The 15,379-nt window shown below is 43.2% G+C and overlaps 2 protein-coding genes across 3 annotated transcripts; both read left to right on the forward strand.

Annotated features, from left to right (window-relative positions):
* The first annotated feature begins 316 nt into the window (after positions 1-316).
* On the forward strand, positions 317-8,324 carry LOC143319181 (far upstream element-binding protein 2-like). Of its 2 annotated transcripts, XM_076727895.1 has the most exons (18): positions 345-632; positions 2,090-2,192; positions 2,274-2,327; positions 2,414-2,450; positions 2,569-2,627; positions 2,734-2,805; positions 2,905-2,962; positions 3,591-3,738; positions 3,940-4,038; positions 4,149-4,259; positions 4,446-4,548; positions 4,889-5,013; positions 5,152-5,448; positions 5,566-5,675; positions 5,797-5,885; positions 6,359-6,565; positions 6,742-6,926; positions 7,437-8,324. In XM_076727895.1, exons 1-18 carry the CDS (start codon positions 543-545, stop codon positions 7,443-7,445), a joined length of 1,956 nt encoding a protein of 651 aa, XP_076584010.1. In that variant the 5' UTR covers positions 345-542; the 3' UTR covers positions 7,446-8,324. The 2 variants fall into 2 exon arrangements, with proteins under 2 accessions (XP_076584009.1, XP_076584010.1); XM_076727894.1 differs by lacking the exon at positions 7,437-8,324 and having other exon boundaries at positions 317-632; positions 6,742-7,430.
* A 122-nt stretch (positions 8,325-8,446) lies between these two features.
* Positions 8,447-15,322, forward strand: dcaf15 (DDB1 and CUL4 associated factor 15). Its single transcript, XM_076727896.1, has 13 exons — positions 8,447-8,747; positions 9,416-9,513; positions 9,765-9,903; positions 10,049-10,155; positions 10,251-10,396; positions 10,496-10,657; positions 11,061-11,687; positions 11,778-11,869; positions 12,171-12,293; positions 12,619-12,701; positions 12,785-12,889; positions 13,011-13,126; positions 14,464-15,322. The coding sequence occupies exons 1-13, from the start codon at positions 8,652-8,654 to the stop codon at positions 14,517-14,519; spliced, it is 1,950 nt and encodes a 649-aa protein (XP_076584011.1). The 5' UTR covers positions 8,447-8,651; the 3' UTR covers positions 14,520-15,322.
* Positions 15,323-15,379: the final 57 nt, after the last annotated feature.

The following is a 15,379-nucleotide window of genomic DNA, read 5'->3' on the forward strand; positions in this document are numbered from 1 at the left end:
GTTTTTTTTTTTTTTTTTTTTTTTTTTTTTTCTGAAGAACTGAAATGTTGAAAACACGTAGCTTTCCTCACTTTGCTCAGTCCTGTTGCATTCAGTTGCCAGGACGTCATTTTCTTAGCTACAGTTACAATGCTACTAATTGTAAAATAGTTTCTAAATAATAAATGGCTTCATGCACGTAGGCAATTAAGAAGTCTAGCTAAACAGTATAAATACAGGTTTGTACTCAAGTGCGTCTGATGTACGCCTCAGCCAGCCCAACTCCAGCCCACGAGGTGGCGGTGTTTTTACTTTATATCAACACACAAAGGTATAAGGAAGGAGTATAAAGAGGAAGAAGAAAAGGAAGAAGAAAAGAAGAAGAGAGCCCGGGTGTTGAAGGTTCAGTGATTGGTTATTTTAAGTAGGGAAGTTCGCCGGCGTGGTAAGCAGCCTCGCTCACATTGGTGCCCCCCGTGCGCTCCTGTTTAGCCTTCCCGCTTCTGCGCAGCTCGACCCGGCTAAAGCTATTCAGCTGTGTCTGTTTGCCCCTTGTGAGAAGCATGTCTGATTACGGCGGTTTGCCGACGAACGGAGTCGGTGCTGGGATGAAAAAAGACGCTTTCGCGGATGCTGTACAACGAGCCAGACAGGTAACTCAAGAGCTCGTCTACAAGAGAAGGGAACCGGCGAGGTAGTCGGATGGTGGGAAACTGGAGCTAGCTTAATTACCCGTGACGTTAGCTTGAGTTAACTAGCTAGCTAGCTAGCGAGCTAGCTAATGGCAGTGCCATTTGTCTGACACGCTTGCAAGGTTGAGTGATCTGTTGGAAATGTTTGGGGTGGATTGAGCAACAGCGGCAACGTCCTTTTCTCTAAATCTCTCATTCTTTCATTCAAATAAATGGACTTATCACCACCGAAAGCCTGGGTTTGAGTTAAATGGACTAGCTAGCTACTTCAGCTAAGTTAGCTAGCTAGCTAGGTTGGCGAATATAACATTAGTTATCCGTTAGCCGATGATTAAGTTTCATTCTCAATGTGTGAAACCGCATTTTGGAAAAATGTAACAATAAAAACTAACATTTTTGTAACATTATGATTGTCACGCAGTAAGGTCAACCGACTGTCTTGGTGTATTATTTTTATGAGTAGCATTAAATGGACAAATGATGTTTCGAAGTAATTTAACTTGGTGATTAAAATTTCTCCTCGCGTGTTTCCTCCCCGGTCAGTGTCACGAGTGTGAGGCTACCTTGTAGATCTTTGTAGTCACCAAGGGTGGCATTATTGAATAATATATATATATATTTTTTGTCTCAATTTAATTAATTAGTCAAACCCTTAAGGTGACAACTAGTTTAGTCAGAGGAACAAAAAATCAACAGCGATATAAAATTTTGCATCTGAGAAGCTCAAGTTAGGGTATATTGGCGTTTTTAAATGTAATTTATCAAGCAAAACAGTGAATCCATCAACAAAACTGTAGCAGATTAATTTTCTGTCTGCTGATAAATCATTTAATTCAGCTTTATTCAAGATGCTGAGAAGGTGCTGTTGTTGTGGTGGTTGTATCTCATTTTAGTCCCTCCGTTTTCACTTCTGTAGAAATTAAAGGGATACTCAAGCAGTTTTATCATAGCACCCATCATCATCATCATCATCATGAGTCACTTGTGAGACGGATTTAAAAATGAAAGATAAAAATTGTTGCAGTAGAGACAGATATCCTGACTTTTTGTCCACAGTATTGTTCAAGCCCCAAAAAGACTAGATCCCACACTTCCCATATTGCAACTCATTACCATCTTTCATCCAACCATCCCCCTCCTTGGTAAATGTCCATGTCTTCTAAACTGCAGACCCCCAACTAAGGCATTCTGTTCTAAATTTGCCATCTCCAGGCCCAGATGACATCATCAGTATGGTGCACCTCATGATTAAACTGATCAGCTTGGGTCATTGTAAATTATGTGATCTTTCGTTCTTTGCATGAAATCACAGTTATAGAGCAAAATAGGTCTAAAAGGTCTGCTACTTATGATGGTGATGTTTTAAATGCTCTTACCAAAACTTGTCTCCACTTGTTTCATCTGGTGTGTCTTTCCAGATTGCAGCTAAAATCGGTGGAGACGGTGTTACCTCAGTGAGCAACAATGGAGGTGCTGAGAGCTATCCATTTGCAGCACAGAAAAGATCCCTGGAAGAAGCAGGTTAAAAAACAAGCACAAACAGCCACTTTGTCTGCATTTGTTTATCCACATTGTAAGACTCACTTTTTCTTTTGTTTTCAGATGAACCTGATGCTAAGAAGGTAGCATCTCAGAGCGAAATAGATTCTGCATTGTGTACGTTAAATACACACATTGGTCCTATTACAAAGACTCGCTCAGCTCGTTTTCCAAACACTCACCATTCTTTCCTTCTCTTACAGCCATTGGAGCTCAGCTGGCCGCCCTCTCCCAACAAAGGTATACTGTCTAGTTATTTTTAGTGTTTCTTTTACAGAAACACTTTTGGTGCTTGTTGTGACAGAGATGCAGTCCTTTTATACATTTTTTTTGTTTGTTTTTAAATACTTGTCTGCAGCGTTAGACCCTCCACAATAACAGAAGAGTACAGGGTACCTGATAGCATGGTTGGTCTCAGTGAGTACATGCACATACGTTTCCTAAACCATATACATGATGCCTGCCTTGCAGCATTACTCGTGTTCAAACTAACGTCTTCATGTCTTTGCTGTTGTCCCTAAAGTCATTGGCCGGGGAGGTGAACAGATTAACAAAATACAGCAGGATTCTGGCTGCAAGGTCCAGATTGCGCACGGTGAGCTATGTGCTAACCCCAGACATGTTAAGTCAACAGATTTTAAAGTATGTTCCAGTTGCTCTTGGATTGATACATATTTTTCGTATTCGTTCACAGACAGTGCCGGTCTTTCAGACAGAAGCGTTTCTTTGACCGGGTCACCAGATGCCGTGCAGTAAGTTGGTGTTTAAAACAGTGTTTTTCTGAATTTTCAGTGCAACTGCTTAACTCAACTCTCAAAGACAAAATTGTTTTGTTTTTTTTTTGTTTGTTTATGTACGCCTATGCAACTCTGCTCAAAGGTGAAGAAATAACACTGTTAGACCTAAACTCGAGAGATTGATGGCAGAAATTAGATGATATAAAATACAGTAGTAATAAAGAGCATCCTGTTAACTTGTACATTGGCACTTAATCATCTCTACCTCATAAACAACAGATTGGTGGATGTCGGGGGGGGGGGGGTTAACAGTTTGAGAAGGTCACGTCAGGGCACAAAAGTGTTTTAACCATGACGGGCACATGAAATGTAAGGATTTCCTTTTTGTTTTACATCTAAGAATGGTTAGAAAAATTTGTATTTAGGTTAACGAGTGGCAAGAACTAGACATTCAGCACGTTTTTCTTCTTTTTGAAAGGAGGTGCTACTTGATCCCCTAGACTTCCATGAATTGAGCCAAGCTTGGCAAAGCCAAGCATTGCCTGTTCAAAGTCTGCTGCTGCTGTGGCATCCCGTAGGTGCAGCTGGAGCTTCTTGCGCTGCCTCATTTCATCACCCTTCTTTCATTTGAATTTCCTACCAGGAGAGCCAAGGCACTAATTGATGACATAGTGTCAAGGGGGCATGAGTCCACCAATGGGCAAGCAGGTTCCATGCAGGAGATGATCATCCCTGCAGGCAAAGCCGGCCTTATTATAGGCAAAGGAGGAGAGACCATCAAACAGCTGCAGGTGAGAATCAGAGTGTTAGTACAGTACAAATATCGGAAAGAAAAGAAAATGATTATTAGGAAAGTTCTGTGCTGATTTCTGTTATCACTTAATAAGAGGATGTACTGTAACCAGTTAACAGTGTAACATGCTCATACTGGGATTAGTTGCATTTGCTGTGTGTGTGTAATCAAGTGGAATACCTCTCCTGCAAAATCCTAGGAGCGGGCTGGAGTGAAAATGATTCTTATTCAAGATGGATCCCAGCCACCCAACATTGATAAACCCCTGCGCATCATTGGAGACCCCTACAAAGTGCAGGTTCTCTTGAAACAAATGTCCTACTCAGCCAAAATTTTCATTCCCCTATTTACTGTTCAAATCATCATGTCTTCCTTTCTTCTTTGTGCTGTCTTTTTATTTTTTTAAAGCAAGCAAAGGAGATGGTTAATGAGATTCTACGAGACAGGGATCATGCAGGTTTTGGAGACCGGAATGAGTACGGATCAAGGATGGGAGGAGGAGGGGGAGGTGGCATTGACGTAAGTAATCCGTTTCAATACAAGAAGAAATGTTGTGACTAGCCGCTGTAATAAAGACCTTTTTTCTTAGCTGTAGAATAATGTGTGAATGTATTCTGCATGTTTAGTGTGATTTTAATTAATGGGTGAGGTTTATCACTTTTTCACTTTGTGTGTGTGTGTGTGTGTGTGTGTGTGATGCTACAGATAGCTGTGCCCCGCCACTCTGTGGGAGTTGTAATTGGCCGAAGTGGAGAGATGATCAAGAAGATTCAGAGCGATGCTGGAGTGAAGATACAGTTTAAACCAGGTTAGCGCTCCAAACGTTTTCTGGAAGTAACAACTGCATTGATTTTTTTTTTTTTTTTTAACCATTTTATTGACAGGAAAATAGGTCACTAATACAATTGTGTGTTGGCATTCCAACTTTCACATCTGCAGTTAGTTAAAGTTACAGCTATTAGAATATTGACCAGTTGTGAAGACATATTGATCCAAATTGTTACGACGTCAGTGATGATTTTAAAAAAATCTGTCATTTGGAGTGGCTGGGATGGAAATTATCCTCCTTCCAGTTGATCCTTTTTGTTCTCCGTCCCTATACAAATCCCCACCAATGAACCTGTGTGTCCTTTTGTCATTCCGTACAGATGATGGTACAGGTCCTGAAAAAATTGCCCATATTATGGGTCCACCAGAGCAGTGTCAGCATGCTGCCTCAATCATCACTGATCTGCTACAGAGTATCCGTGCCCGTGAGGAGGGTGGGCAGGGGGTAGGTACAGGGTGCAGAGGCCGGCTCTTGAGTTCTTTTTAAGTCTTGATCTTGATTTCTATGTTGATTATAGAGCACAAAAAACAGAGACTTGCTGTTGAGGAGTTAAACCTAATGTGAGGCATGTTTCCTCCACAGGGCCCCCCAGGTCCTGGTTCAGGGATGCCGCCTGGTGGGCGAGGACGGGGTAGAGGCCAGGGGAGCTGGGGTCCTCCAGGAGGAGAGATGACTTTCTCCATTCCCGCTCACAAATGTGGGCTTGTCATTGGCAGAGGAGGAGAGAACGTCAAGTCCATCAACCAACAGACGGGTGCATTTGTGGAGATATCCCGCCAGCCTCCACCAAACGGTGACCCAAACTTCAAACTGTTCACCATCCGAGGTTCCCCACAACAGATTGACCACGCAAAGCAGCTCATAGAAGAGAAGATTGAGGTACGTTCAGGTGACTCACAGAGCATGCAGGGAATACACAGTTCAAATGACTATCAAAGGATAACACAAATTCTTTACTAATTTGTAGTTTGAATGGCTTCTTCCTGTATTTTCCAGGCTCCTTTGTGTCCAGTGGGTGGTGGTTCTGGTCCAGGAGGCCCAGCTGGTCCAATGGGTCCCTATAATCCTAACCCTTATAATGCAGGGCCTCCTGCTGGTGCTCCTCAGTAAGTACAACCCACAAACAACACTTGATTGCAGGAATTTTGATTTAGGTTTTTTTTCCCATCAGAAGAGACCGGTATGAATAAGCTCTTTGTGAATAAATGGTTCTGTCCTTCTCTGCAGTGGAGCTGCACCTGGTGGCCCCCAGTTCTGTCCTCAGGGTTGGGGAAATACATACCAGCAGTGGCAAGCCCCAGGTCCACATGACCCCAGTAAGTACTTTCATAAGAGAAGACTTTGTTGATCCCATACTGGGGCAATTCACTTGTTACAACAGCAGAATGAAAAGGAGAGGTAGAAAACAGAACAAGTGCAACAAATAGGTTGTTTGCATATCATTAAATCAAATTGAATTAAATCAGCGTTAAGTTTCGCGAAAACCGGTGAACATGAATAACGTACCCTGTCTTTTTTAGTGACCATCCACGTCTTTAGTGGAACTTTAGTGAAAGTTGTATGCTTCCATACTTTTGTCTGCTTTCATGTGTTTTCTAATGTAGAACATCTGAATGAGCAGGTAGTTTGTTTTATCTTCTGCCTCAGTAGTAGTAAACTTTCCGTTCAGCTGAAAAATCGCTCCTCGACATCCAACATATGTTCTGATTTTCTGTGTGTACCTTTGTCTCATAATTTCATATAAAGTAGTCCAGTAACAACTGTCCCTTATCTCATCTCCAATAATTAGGTAAGGCAGCTGCAGACCCGAATGCAGCGTGGGCAGCCTATTATGCACAGTATTACGGCCAACAGCCAGGGGGTGCCATGGCAGCCCAGGCTCCAGGAGCCGCTGCAGCAGCAGCACCAGGAGATCAGAGCCAAGCAGCACAGGCCTCTGGAGGGCAGCCAGACTACACTAAAGCCTGGGAGGAGTACTACAAGAAGATGGGCATGAGTATGTACTCAGACAGTCAAAAGTACTTCCTTAAACTGTGAGATTTAACTATAAGGTTCTGTCTGAGACATCAAACTGAGTATTGCTTGTATTACATTTAGTACCGTTAAAGTAATCAGTCATACTGATGTCTGTTAATATCGTGACATGAAACCGTGTGTTGTGTGTTTCTCCAGCCCAGCCAGGTGGAGGGGCTCCGGCTGCTCCAGCTGCAGCAGCTGCAGCAGCAGGAGGAGCTGCAGCTGGAGGCCAGCAGGACTACAGCGCAGCCTGGGCTGAGTACTACAGACAGCAGGCTGCCTACTATGGACAGGGAGGGCAGGTGCCTGGACAGGCAGCTGCTCCACAGCAGGGACAGCAGGTAGCACATCCATGACAAGTATCCAAAATGAACCTTGTAGCTGACAAGCTCGAGTAAGCTAAAAACAAATACCTGCCAAGAACACATTTAAAAGATCAAATAACAATTTTATAGAAATCTTTCCGCGTCAAACCTAAAATACCTTTTTGTGTTTTAAATAGAGATACTGTGACAGGGTCAATATGAAGAGCAGATGTTAATATGAATATGAACTCACATTTTTTATCTTCATGTTTATTTGATCAGTCTTCAGTCAAAGCTGTGCATTGTTCAACAGGAACAAAGTTTAAGAACATGTAAAAACCAAATGCATTCAAATTTTGTTTCTGAGTGTGATGGATACTGTACTATAAGCACTGTTTTGCACTTGACAGCTGTTAATTTGTGATCCTGCATGAAACTATGGGTGTATTCATGTACTTTACACACACCAGACTGAGAGAATTTTCATATTTCTGTATAAAGCAAAGACTGATTAACTTAAATTTTGTCTGTGATGTGTCATTTCAGGCCCAGTAAACGAATGGCTTGGTCTGTTGGGTGGTTGCGATGGCTCTCTGGACTTGTTTGTTTTTTCTATCAAGAGATTTCCTTTTTGGCTTTAATAAGACAAGACCATGGTTTATTCATCCACCCAGACATTTTATATTCTCAACTTCTTGTTGTTTTTTAATGTCAAAATTGAAGAAAGGAAAAAGGGAACACGTTTTGCCCATGCATTGAACAAAGCACTAAATAAATACTTGGGTTACAGTTCAGTTTGCCCATGAATCAGTTTCCACCTCACCCACTCCTTGTTATACATCTGATCCTTTTTTTTAAAATGTGAAATAATGAGCATCTTTGCTTGCAAGCTAGCACAACAGCATCTCAACACTGACTGACATTTCAGTAGTTTTTCCCCTATCAATTTCCTGAGGGTGAAAACGGTCTAGCAGTATTTTGAATATATTCAGATATTATGTTTGTAAGAAAAAAAAACACAGAAATGTTGGTCGTCTCCTTTTCTTGTCCTTGGTACTTTTTTTTTTTTTTAAACTTCATTTTTAAGAACATTCCCAGTTGCAGGTCGATTTCTCCCTGCTGTCAAGATTTTAGTTTTAATTTTATTCATTGTAATTATTTTCCTTAAGGGGGTTGTGTGTGTCTGTATACTGTATGCCACTGAACAGTAAGTTGGTTGTAACAAGGCACTAGCTTGTCCTACTGTATGTAGGTTGGTTGTGTGTGCATGTGTGTTTGTGTGCTTGACTGCCCTCTTGTTTAATTTCTTTATTGTTGGAGTTTTGTTTTTTTTTTTTGTTTTTTTTTGTCCCAATAGGTTCCGTTACTGTATGCTGATTTTTTTAATCTTATTTTTACAGCTTGTTTTTAAATACTTAAATAAAAACGTTCAAATAACCAATTTCTTTCTTTGTGTGGTCGTCAGCATTGTGTGTGGGAGTTGGCTGCTCACCATTTTAAGACCTAATGCAGAAGTCGTATCAGATGAAACGGCACGTTTGTCTGATTCTTCATGATAATTGTCATGCCGGGAGTCACACCATGTAACAGACCTACTGAGACCCTTCAATGGTGGCTTTACACAGGATGTGGCCTCTGTGGTGCCCTACCTTTGTTTTGGTTTTGATGGATGTGTCCACCGGCGAGTGAGGGCAGTCTCGTGCAGCCTGTGGGCCAATCGCGCCGCTTCTGCCTTGAACGAGGACAGCAGTTCAGTGGGAGATGGCGCCCAGCTCGAAATCCGAAAAGGACGATAGCAAACAAAAAACTCAAAGAAGACACAAAGACCATGTCGTGAAGCTTCTAATGCGTGGGAAGGTGAGCGTGAAGCCACAAAATGTGACATAAAACACGTAAAGAGTGGCTCAGAAATGATGCGAGGTTGCTTCAGTGAAAGCCTCCTTGTCTCCAATAGCTTCTGTGGCTAGGTTAGCTGCTAACCAGCTCGGAAGCTAACTAACGTCTAATGGCAGACAGGTGGCTAATTAGCTAACGTTAATGCGACAAAGTATGAAACGTCGAGTGTTACCTGCTTTCTACCAGTGTTTCTCGGCATTTGGCTCGCTTGGTGTCGTTCGCTAGCAGGCCCACAGACATCCAAATGTAAATGAACAGTGTTAGCATTGTAGCTATTAAAGCCAGTGGTATACACCCTCATATCAGTCGCCGTAGGCTTCAGCTAATCCACAGCAACAACTTGTAGTACTCGACAGCTCATAAATGCAGCCTCAACCTTCGGGTTTAACGTTAAACACTGAACGATTTCACGTTACAGAAAACTGATCTGCGTGTGCGCAATCCTTGTAAATACTCAAGTGTGTTAATACTGTGCAGGGCGTTGGATGAAGCTGTGTAGTTTGGAAAGGCTTTTTGCATGACCACTGCAAACCCTATTTCTTTTACATACATTGCGATGCTTCATGTTCATTACGTATTTGTTTATTCTGTTTTCTACATCTGTATCCTCTCTCTTACCTGTTTTCCAGCTGTCAGGACAGTTTTCTCAACGCCTGTTCAGGAAGCTGCCACCTCGAGTGTGTGTCCCATTGAAGAATATTGTCAGTGAGGAGTTCCTGAGAGCAGGGTCAGTGTGTGTCTGTCTAATACATAGGTTTGTTGTCATTAAGTACCTTGTCTTATACATTGGGCTGCAGTACATCTGGTTGAGCTCACTTAGAGTCACGATCAGCGCCAATACTAATTTGATGTATGAGGTTGGTGCTTGCCTCCCTGCTTGTGTCCATTGTGTTTAGAGTGAGGATTTCCCATATGTAATATTGTTCGGGTTGAGACGTGTACGACAGTGGTGCCTCACTTTTGTTTTTTTGGTTCTAGACATATCTTTCTTGGCTTCACTAAATGCGGCCGCTACGTTCTGTCCTACACCAGCGACTGTGGAGAAGACGATGATTTCTCTTTCTATACTTACCATCTTTACTGGTGGGAGTTCAACCTGCACAGTAGACTCAAACAGGTAAAGGAAATGTACTCACTAGAACCTCAGATTCACATGTCAACAGCATGTCCTCCTGTGAGAATTACAACAGGAGACCCTGGATAAGTCAACTTCATGTCAAAATATCTTCTCCTTTATCTCTTGTCTGCTTGTCTCTCTTTAGGTCCATCATGTACGTCTGTTTGCAGGAGAGGAAATCTACAGCGACTTGTACCTGACTGTGTGTGAGTGGCCAAATGACCACTCCAAAATTGTCATCTTTGGCTTCAAGTAAGGAATGATAAGCATGTCAATCAGCAGCCATACGGAGCTGATTCACTTTAAACTAGAGCAATTTAATTGAGAAGTAATTTTCTACCCGGCAGCACTCGCAGTTCAAGCTCCGTCCTGATGAATTTAATGATGAGCGATGAAAACAACAGAGACATCTACATCACCATTGCCTCCATGCCTCCTCCTAAACCTTGCTCTCACTGCTGCCCCGCTCCCTCGGCCACTACCATACGCACAGGTAAACTCAAACACACACACACACACACACACACACACACACACTGCACTGTTCTCTCTGTCACTGTCTCTCATTGAGCTCATCCTTTTCTCTCCCCAGGAAGTGGTGAGTGTCTCGAGCATGGCTATGTGCTCAACAGCAGGTACCAGGTGGTGTACCCGTTCCCCACTTTTCAGCCAGCCTTTCAGCTGAAGAAGGACCAGGTCATCCTGTTAAACACAAGCTACTCTCTGGTGGCCTGCGGCATCTCACTCTGCCCAGGTAACACACACACACACACACACACACACCAATAGTCGAATAAGCACATTTCCTTATCCTTGTCTGTTTCTTATGACTAAAATCATGTGATCATACAGTATGTTAGACTTTGTCTCCAGATAAGACTCACTGCCTGCTTGTCTCCAGAGTGCACTGGAAAAGGGTCAGATTGGGGCATTTTCAGAATGACCTGTGTTTTGTTGGAGGATGCCCTGTTGTGCCCAATGTGCTATATTGGTTCCACTGTGTCGCACTGATAAAGCTAAAATGACCAATTGTTATTTCTAATACTCATTTTCATTGTCATTAACCACACCTGTAAGATTTTTTATTATCAGGCTGACGTTGTTTAGCCTGGTTTCAGCGTTAGGTTGTTCTTCAGTTCCCTCTTTGTCTCTTACAGGTAAGCAGGGTCAGTCGTCGCAGATCCTTTACACAATGAGAGCAGCCGTGTCAAGTCAAGCCTCTCCTGCTTTTTCCTCCAACTCCTTGGCCTCTTCTTCCTCGCTACCTCAGGGTTCTCCAGAGAGCCAACTGCCACCTAACAGACCCACTCCAATACCCTCCTCTCCTAGCCAGTCACAAGCAGCCGTGCGAGCCCGGGAGTTTGCAGCTGACCTCTTCAGGCGGGCCCAGGGAGGAGGAGGAGGAGGAGGAGGAGGAGGGGGGAAAGAAAATGAAGGCCAGGCAGAAAGGAGAACAGCGGATGGTGGTGAAAAGCAGGCAGCACAGATAACAGGAGACAAAGGGATAAATGTAGAGAGGAGGACAGAGGAGGATTATTTCAGAGAGAGGACGGTGGAGGAGAGACGGACTACTTTACCACAAGCATCAACGTCGGGTGGGAGTCATAATTTGCCACAGTCTTCTGACCTAGTGATGTCTCCTGCCTCCTCTTCCTCATCGCTGTCATCTCCTCCGACCCCGTCCTCATCCCAGGAGGCCGGCTCCAGTGAGCCTGGATATGTCAATTACTCACGCCTACACTATCGCCTCCAACAGCCAGGGGCAGCGGAGCAGAATACAGGAGGTGAGAGAAAGAGGAGGACACCGAGTACGAGAGATTTCATATAGTCTGAAACTGCTGACCTGCATTTGTCCTCTCTGTTTCTGTGTCCAGGTTATGAAGATGATAAAGTTCAGCTCCCTTTCACAGTCACTGACCTTAAAGGACGAAACCTGCAGCTGGTCACTGGGCCACACAACGGACAGGTGTGTGTTTGAGCCAGTGTATCTATATGTATCAAGGTGTCCTAAACTGGAATGAACAGTCAGTAATCAGCTGAAGATATTCGTCTCAGAGCACTGCATCAGTCTGCTAAAACTGGCTCAATCACCACCAACTCTGGTTTGGTCAAAACAAACACTTAATTCACCAAATTAGGAGAAGAGCAGGAGAGCATTAACTAAAAAGAAAGACATTCACACGTGTAAATAGTTCGGGTTTGTGTGTTAACTCTTGGTACCTTGACAGTGTTTTTGTATGTTCAAACCTGCGTGATCTGTCTTGCAGAGTGTGTGTGTGGAGCAGTTGACTCTAGACTTTGAGTATCTTATCAACGAGGTCATCAGGAGCGATGCCGCCTGGGGCCCTCAGTTCTGCTCCTTCAGCGACTATGATGTTGTGATATTAGAGGTCAGTACACACACACGCACACACACACACTGTCATCACTCCTGACACTGTTTTTCTGCAGCATCTCTTCATACGCAAGAACTGTTCTGGGTTGCAAACTGTTGTTGTCAGGTGGAGGAGGTGTAGTGTGTTAGGGTGTCAGTGTCGTTAGATCTGCACTCTTTGGATCGACTGTGCTTTACTTTCAGAAATATGCTCCTGTCTTGTTTTACATTCTGTATTTTCTACACTCTGTGATTTTTAACTTTCATGTTTCTGAGCTGACTAAAAACCAACACGGAGGAACATTTTGGCCTGTTGATCATGTGTGTTTGATGTATATCAGGTGTGTCCTGAAACCAACACTGTGATGATCAACATTGGTCTGCTGTTACTGGCATTCTCCAACTCAGATGAGGAGCACTGCAGGTACGCGCCCTAAATAAACCCAAAGCCTTTTTGAACTCTGCATCTGCCACTCTCAGTCTGCTATTTATTGTTTTTGTTCCCAGGCCAAACACGTACCATTCCAACCTGCAGGTCAGCTGGGACCTAAACACAGGCGTGTGTTGCACTGTGGGTGTTGGTGACCTGACCGAAGTCAAGGGTCAGACCAGGTGAGCAACTAGTTGCCACATCCTCACATACACAAACACTCACACGCCTTTTGTCGCCCTTTTTTCTTGTTATGCTCGGTTTCGTTGTGGTGAAGGTGTTAATCTTAATCTCTCCTGTCAGTGGGAGTGTGTGGAGTTCTTACAGGAAGTCCTGTGTGAACACGGTGATGAAGTGGTTGGTTCCAGAGAGCAGCTCCCGCTACATTAATCGCATGACCAATGAAGCGCTGCACAAAGGTGAGTTGCAGCCCTGGGTTCCAGTAAAGTTGGGAGCTGTGTACAATGTAAATAAAAACAGAGTGAAGTCATTTTTAAATGATTCCAGAGTCCATGTAGTAACATCCTTCATCCAATCATGTGTTCACAAAGTGGTGAACCTCGCTTCATCCTCACTTGTGACTGACTGAGTCTTTCCAGGATGCCCCTTTCATACCCAATCATGATCCTCTCACCTGTTACTTATGAACCTGTTTACCTGTGGAATGTTCCAAACAGGTGTTTTTGGAGCATTCCACATCTTCCCCAGTCTTTAGTTGATCCTGTCCAAACTTGTTTGAAACATGTTGCTGCATCAGATTCAGAATAAGTAGATATTTACAATAATCACTGAAGTTGATGACGTCAAACATTCAATATTGTTTTTGTACTGTTTTCAGTTGAGTAAATGTCAAAAAGGATTAGCAAATGTGTCCCAAGATTTCGGAATTGGGGTTGTATCCACATATCTACCACAGACCCGCTAAGAGAGACCAAATACTGTCTCAAAATGTTGTCCAGATGTCAGTCTATGAGGGTTCTGGTTCATCTGAGGTCAAATATCACTGGATTTCTTCCGCAAGTGTCAGATCTGTATCAGATGGGGAGTATTTTGTGCACAAGGGAACTGAATGTGTTTCAAGTGCGTGTGTGCATGTGAAAAATATAGGCGTTAGCAGAAAGGGCAGAAAAATGAACCACAGTTAGGTCACAGTTACGAGCATCGTTTGCTCTATAGCACATGCTGCGTTCAGAACCTTTTGTCGTCTTAGTTCCAGAACTGTTCTCAAGTTGATGAAGGTTTTTATCAAACGCAGCCACATGTAGCTAAAAGGCTTGGATTGCTATACAGCCCTGATCTTGTTCGCTAGTAAGAATGTGATGAAGGGCACACATTTGTTTGCTAGACATTTTTTCCATATCAGATACCAGTATGTTACCAATAATGAATCATATTTAGATTCTCACAGCAGAAAAAGCACAGGTGGGAATAATAACATCAATGGCTGCTCTGTTTCTTTAACGCCTCGTCCACATGCACACATCACGGGTATTTTTAAAACTGGGTCCTCCTCAGAAACGCTGTCTGTACAAACCAACAGGCGACAATATAACCCTAAAGTCACGCTGGCCAATCACAGTGAAGAAAGTCGTTTCCAGTGGGTCTGTGTCACGGGAGTGTTGCATCACGCAGCAGTGAACTCTGTCATGCATTGTGACGCCTCTGGTCCAGGGAGAGGACTCAGTGATGCATAAACATGTTTGTTTAAGCAGATCATTCTAAATCTAATTCAAACGTCTCGTCTTCTCACCCGTAGGCTCGTCCCTGCAAGTGTTGGCAGACAGTGACCGGTGTACCTGGATTGTATTATGAAGAAAGAAGAGGACCACAAGTGTCGGAGCAACAGCGACAAAAGCACACACACACACAGATACACGTCGACTGGGCCTCATCGTCAGCATGGAGCTCGACCTGGATCTCAGCAGAACTGCACACGTTCAGTGACTCGGCTTCGGTAACATGTAGTTAAAACACGTGTCAAACTGAAACTGAACAAAGAACGCTCTCCATGAAATACTGTAAAGATGATGAAGGGTTTTTTAGGTTTTCTGTGTTTCATTTTACATGTTTTATCCTTTTTTTTTTGTAATTGTGTATCATTGCAACCACCAAAACCAAGAGCTGGACTGAACAAAGATTGAGTTTATACATTTAGTTTTTTTTTATATATATATACATAAACGTGTACCGTTATTGTAGTGCGAATGCGTATGTGCGCGCGTGTGTGTGTCTTTCAATGAATGTATGCAATATCTGCACTTGTGTAATGTTCATTAGAGGATTTCCACCGGAGGATAAATGTGTGTGTGTGAGTGTGTGCGTGTTTCATGTGTATGTACCGTTTGATAGACTCTGCTGCTTCTGAACGAGCTGTTTCCTCACCCAGCCTGGACCGGCTCAGTCTAGCTGTGTTGGTTCGTAAGGCTGCAGTATTTAAAGTGAGACAAAGTGAAGCCATCACTTGACTCTTGGCATCTTTTTTTAAACGTGTCATGGAGGTAGAGGGTTGTTGGAGTGACCTGCTCAGCTGGTTGACATCATTCTGTATGTTTATTGGCATGGAAGTGAGACTATGTTCTATTGGGATATTTTGTTAAAATAAAATGTTCAAACGTTTTTGTTTTTTTTTTGTGCATCTGTTGTATTTAGAGCAGCACACGTTAAACCGCCTG

The sequence above is a fragment of the Chaetodon auriga genome, chromosome 4, assembly GCF_051107435.1.
Source record: "Chaetodon auriga isolate fChaAug3 chromosome 4, fChaAug3.hap1, whole genome shotgun sequence".
In the NCBI taxonomy this organism is placed as follows: Eukaryota; Metazoa; Chordata; class Actinopteri; order Chaetodontiformes; family Chaetodontidae; genus Chaetodon; species Chaetodon auriga.